Here is a 6,000-nt window from a genome sequence, read left to right on the forward strand (position 1 = left end):
GCAGCTGTAGGGGTCTAGCGTCCAGCCCCATGCATGTGCGTCACCTCCTTTGCTTGTGATTTTCCTAAACCAATCCTTGAAGAAACTAGGAGGCCTGGTTTTGCTTATGTGTTATATGCTTCTACCATGGACAGATGCAAATTTTCCTAATGATTGATGTGCTTCAGCAAGAAGGTCGTTCTCTGCTTGCCACTCTCCTCTACACTGCTTCAGGCGCTCCTCTTCCTCCTCGGCTCGCATTCGTGTCGTGTGTGTTATGGCCACTAGAAGAAATCGATAGCTTTGTATTGGTGGCTGTAGGTAGCTATACATCACAAGTTTTGTACGTGCGTGTTGCCCCTCATGGCATGGCATCGGAAGAAAAACTGAGCCAACTCGCGCATGTTGCTCGCACCCAAAAGTAATCGACGAGTTGATGCATTACATTGGCGGCAGCAGTGATCAAGATCAGAGGCCAACAGGCATGGCGGCGGGACTACTCCGCCATGAAGTTTGACTTGTTGACGTTCCTTGTCGAGTACAAGAGCAGTGTTGTGAACCGTGGAGCGGCTCATGGTCACCGCCCTGTGGCGAACACGCTCATCAGCATAACCTCCAGGGACGTGCCCAACAATGCGGCGACCAGCGTCGGGACTAATTTAGTACTCACATATCCCGTTGAATCTCGCAGAGGAAGCAACATGCGAACAACGCCCACCTTCAAGGCTTCAGCGGAACCGCCCGTTTTTTAAGTGTGAACCGCCAGTTTTGGATCACAGCCGCCGTCTTCTCGCCCTTCCCGGCTTGTTCCGGACTGCTTAGGTGCAGCATGCTGCTAAGGAGCTCGTCCGGACTGCCATCGATCGCCGCTGCACCGCATCGATCAGCTGGTGCTTGGCATCGTGCGGATGGATCGGCTGGGGAGTAAATCTGTGACGAACAGAATGAGGAAGGAGATGCACATGAGAAGTAGGCCCATGTAGTAAGTGACACTTGAAATCAATCCCGTCTGGGATCGGGCCTTTCCTATCACACCAAACAGATTTTATTCATGCAGGGGTTTGGATTGATTGGGATGTGTAAATATGGGGTACGAACTTCATGGATTTGAAGGTGAGGGTTTATTTGCGTCGGCCTCTATAATCTCAGGGTTTATTTCAGACTTCACCCAAAACATGCAACAATTATTGCTGCCCTGCCCTGCCCCAGCGCCAGAACCCGCAAGCGCCTTCCTGAACCGCTGGCGACGCAACTGATAGCGCCATTATCGCCTCATCTCCACAGCGGAGCCCTTGTCTGCATCTCCAACTTGTGCTAATCAGCCGGCCCTCTCTGTATTGCATCGCACCGGTCGGTTCGTTCAGTGGAGAATGTTCTGGAGGGATAGATACTGTCGTTGGTTGGGTTTTGGAGGTGGTGCACTGCTCACCCATGGCGAAAACAACAGGCGAACCATGCTGGATTGATTGTTGGCAAGAGATGGAAGAGTCAGGCCAAGCAGGGGAGCTTTTGATGCTAGCTGCACAAATTGTCCATCCATGTGTCAGAATAGAGCTTCCCACATGTTACCTGAACTCCCTGGAGATTAAACCTGACGAGTTTATCTCAACCAAAGTGCTAGAGGATATGAACAGGCAAAAGAAAATGAATCCAAAACTTGAGGTTCATCACTCACATCACACCTACCGGTCAATTCAATCATTCAGTTAGGTGGACTGAACTTTGGACTACAGATGGAGGAAGCCACTACTACAGTCTACAGTAATTCCCGAATCTTTGCCTCAGGTGCTTCTGCGCAGCAAGCAATCTGTACCAGCCTTTAGTCTGTAATCTTATTCAGCATCTTGCTGATTTCACAAAAAAAATCAGCATCTTGCTGGCTTTTGTAACTGTAAAATAATGCCACCTGCAACAATTCTCAAATTGCAAAATGCTGCACTTGGCAGAGTATGAAAACTACTGCTTTAAGCTTTCCTCTTTGCAACTGTGAAGCAAGAGGGTATCTGGAACTCTATTTCTCCTTGATAAAGATTGTACAGTAACTGTGAAGCAAGAGGGGTTTCGGCTTTTCCTTTTCTTTTCCTTTCCTCCTACCCCACGAGGGAGGAAACAACCAGAGGAATATGCCCGAATCTCGCCTAAGGTGCTTCTGCGCAGCGATCTGCACAGTGCTGTTCTTAATCAGTAGCAGTATCTTCATAGCTGTGAAATGATGCTACTGCTCCCTCCCTACTTCCCACCCCTCCCTTTTGCAGGTGGCTACATAGAACAAAGCTTTCAATTTGTCTATGGGCCAACGGCCATAGCATGCTGTCTAACAAACCATATCTCTTCGGCCTTTAGGTAAAGTCTGTTAGCTACCCACCAAAGAAGATTTTAATATGTCACCCTCTAGAGTTTTCAGATCACAAGAATAGTGGATCTAATCATGATGCATGTTAGAGTTAAATAGTAACAAGGTGAATATTAATTCTTGAGCAAAAGATGATGTGAACAACATTTCCCATACACAAACGCACTGCCCTTGGAGAGCCTTTTGGACAAAGACTTGGCATCTGTTCTGAAGACACCATGCTTTCAAATAAATCTTCATCAAAAGATGATAACTGAAGTTTACACAGACATCACTAGGGGAATGGAAACGAATAACAAACTTACGATAATAAAAATTACAGAAACACACGGACGCCTGGTAATTGCCTCAAGTTGTAAAATGAATGTAGCACTTGGCACAGTTCTTCTCAACATGGTTGCTGCTGCGGCTGCGGCTGCTGCTCGCCTTGCCACGCCCAGACTATGTCCTTCAGCGCCGGCCTCATCTCCTGGTTCAAGACCTTCTGGTACTCCAGAGTATCACCGTTTGTCTTCTTCAACTCCACGAGATGGAAGTCAGGGGTGACCTCGAATATCTCAGCATCAATGGACATCACACCTTTCCTTCCAGCCTTGAAGCTTTCCATCCTCAACATGCCACCATCTTTCTTGACGAGCTTCAGTCGCATGCACTTTGCGATGTCCTCGATCTTTGACACGATCGTCGAAGCCGAGTTGGTGGATGTGAACTTGGACTCCCTCTTCTTGTCATTGTCCTCAAACATACCAGAGAGGTCGAGTCCGGTTGAGAGGGAGATTATATCGAAAGCATTCAAGTTGGCGAGCTTTTTTGCTTCTTGTTCCTTGCCCTCTGTTGCTGAGTTGCTGCAGCTCAAGGAATCAGAAGTCGCAGTCATGTCAGCAGCAGGAACGGCATCTTTTGCTTGTAAATTGTATCTGAGCAGTTTTGCATCTAGACCCTTCCTGAACCAAGGATGTTCCATGATTCTCTCAATCGAGATCCTTGTGCTGGGGTTTGGATCAAGAATCCTTAGCAGAAGCCTTCGAATATCTGAAGAGAACCAACTCGGGCATTTGAACTCTGCTTTCCCAATCTTCTTATACATATTCATCAGATTTTTATCTTGGAATGGGAGATACCCAGCCAAAAGCACAAAGAGGATCACCCCACAAGACCAGATGTCAGCCTTAGCGCCGTCATAGCCTTTCCTATTGATCACTTCAGGGGCAACATAAGCAGGCGTGCCGCAGGATGTGTGGAGCAACCCGTCAAGTCTTCTGCACTCAGAAATGGTACTCAGACCGAAGTCTGAAACTTTCAGGTTACTGTTCTCATCAAGAAGAAGGTTCTCCGGCTTCAAATCACGGTGATAGACACCCCTGCTGTGACAAAAGTCAACCGCGCAGATCAGCTGCTGGAAGTACTTCCTTGCAGCATCTTCCTTGAGCCTTCCCCTCTGAACCTTGTTGAACAGCTCTCCACCCTTCACATGCTCCAACACAAAATAAATCTTTGTTTTGGTTGCCATGACCTCATACATCTGAACAATGTTTGGGTGCTTCACCAGCTTCATCACAGATATCTCGCGCTTGATCTGATCCGTGAGCCCGCCCTTCAGAACCTTCTCCTTGTCGGTCACCTTGATGGCAACACTCTGCGAGGTCTCGATGTTACGGGCATGGTAGACCTTGGCAAAGGTCCCTTGCCCGAGCATCTTCCCCATCTCGTACTTCCCCATCAGAATATTCCCCTTCTGCTCTCCCATGATGGCAGGCAGATGTATGCTATGCACACAGAACAGCAGCAGCGATCCCGGACCTTCAAAGGGAGCCTGCGGGTGGTATATGACCTCAACCGTCCCCTCCGAGGTGGTAATCTAAGATGATGGTTGAGATGCCACGTCGAACCCCATTGTGCAGAAGCACATGGAAGAAGAGGTGTGTTGTGTGCTGCTGTGAAGCGGTGTCATCAAGGTCAATCAAAGCAGAAACAGGGGCGGCTACCCTGCCGATTCCCTCGCAAGGTAGCTCTCTAGCATGCAAACACATCTTTCTGCATTCCCTAAGATGTTTCCTCCTTGCTGAAATCCAGGTACTGTCAATCAAGAAAGTAAAGGCGTAACGTTAGCCATAGAGCAATCGGTAGTGAGGACAAATCATTCCGAAACTAGAAGATTCTTCTACATGCAGAAGGCGGCAAAAATTCCGAAATTAGAAGATTGCTCTGTTTGCAAAAGATGGGAAAATAAATCTCTTCCACATACAGGACCACAAGCATATATAGTACTCCCAACGAAAGCTAACTTGCATCCCTTAGCCGGATTAAGAGGGATCTAAACTGCAACCAGATGCATCACTTAGCCGGATTATTAAGAGGGGTCTAAACTGCACCGAGATGCATCACTTAGCCGGATTAAGAGGGGTCTAAACTGCAACCAGATGCATCACTTAGCCGGATTAAGAGGGGTCTAAGCCGCAATCAGATTCGGTTGTCCATAGCCGGATTAAGAGGGGTCTAGACTGCAATCAGATGCGGTTGTCCAACTTTCTATGGCACCTAGCTGATGGATCTGTTTATCTCCGCGCATAACCAACCTATCACGCCTAAACTTTCTCGCTGCCAAAACAGAAGAGACAGCACCCGGAAACGCGCATCTAACCACCAACCAAGGAGCTGAACGAGTCATCCGGCACGAACGAACAACAGGAGAAGGAGAACGACTATCCCTACCATGTATGTAGAGAGAAATCTAGTGCGAACTCCTGAGGAGAAATTGTTTCGGAGACCGCACACGCACCAAATCGGCGAGGCCCTAGACGACATGTTTCGGCCCGCTAGACACATGTTTCGCGCACACGCAGTCGCAGATGAACTGCACTGGAACCAAAGACAGAAGAAGAGAGGCGTGGGCGAGCCCGTACCAGATCCCGGCGGCTCGCGACGCGAACGGGACCGCGGCGGCAGCCCCGGCGGTGGAGTAGATCCCTTCCCTTCCTCCGCGAAGAACCGGCGGCGCTCGCGAGACGAGGAGGCCGGCGGGGGAGGGAGGAGGCGGATGCGTGGGCGGCGGGGCTGGGAGACGGCGGAGTCGTGGCAGATTTGCGGCTCTTCTCCTTGGGTTGGGAGGTAGTCTGGTGGGAGAGTGTATTGCAGCGAAAGGTTCAGCTTGAGAGGCGGCTCCGCTTTATACGCGCCGCGGCGGCCAACCCCCCGCCCCGCCCCGCTAGGGATGGATGGATCCGTTCTCGCGGAGAGAAGGAGAGGAGAGATATTCCTCCACCCACCCACCGCCCGCCGCTGTGGGCCGGTAAAATTACGCGCGGCGGGGCCCGCCAATAATGCGCTGGCCTGTCCGCTGCTGCGACGGACGGACCAAATTAGATCGGCCCGTTGCGCCCTCCCACGGCCGCCCTCCGCCGTCCATTCTGCATCGGCGGCCAACCTACTAGTAACAGGGTTTCTTATGGTTCCCGTGCCTGGCCCTTGTTTTACGTGCGTGCATGATGCTACTCCATAATTGTAGGGTCGCGACGAAGGAAACTTTTGATTCGCGGCCGTAAATTTCGGTAGAATTTAGAGCTCTAGCTGGAGCGTGACCGCGCAGATCGCCTATGGTATAATCTGCCAGCTTTCAAAATTACTACTAGCACGTAGTGATATCGAAGGTAGTTACAAGTCCAAGATTT

At 50.0% G+C, this 6,000-nt stretch overlaps 1 protein-coding gene across 1 annotated transcript; it reads right to left on the reverse strand.

The window, feature by feature from the left end:
* Positions 1-2,417: 2,417 nt before the first annotated feature.
* LOC125535655 (CBL-interacting protein kinase 2) lies at positions 2,418-5,549 on the reverse strand. The gene is made up of 2 exons (XM_048698728.2): positions 5,236-5,549; positions 2,418-4,408 (listed from the first exon to the last, which is right to left on the reverse strand). The coding sequence occupies exon 2, from the start codon at positions 4,077-4,079 to the stop codon at positions 2,721-2,723; it is 1,359 nt and encodes a 452-aa protein (XP_048554685.1). The 5' UTR covers positions 4,080-4,408; positions 5,236-5,549; the 3' UTR covers positions 2,418-2,720.
* Between the last annotated feature and the right edge of the window lie 451 nt (positions 5,550-6,000).

Source organism: Triticum urartu, chromosome 2A (assembly GCF_056163025.1).
Source record: "Triticum urartu cultivar PI428250 chromosome 2A, HENAU_Tu73, whole genome shotgun sequence".
Lineage (NCBI taxonomy): Eukaryota > Viridiplantae > Streptophyta > Magnoliopsida > Poales > Poaceae > Triticum > Triticum urartu.

Coding starts and splice junctions, on each gene's coding strand:
- LOC125535655 (XM_048698728.2), bottom strand. CDS start 4,079: ATGGGAGAGCAGAAGGGGAATATTCTGATGGGGAAGTACGAGATGGGG.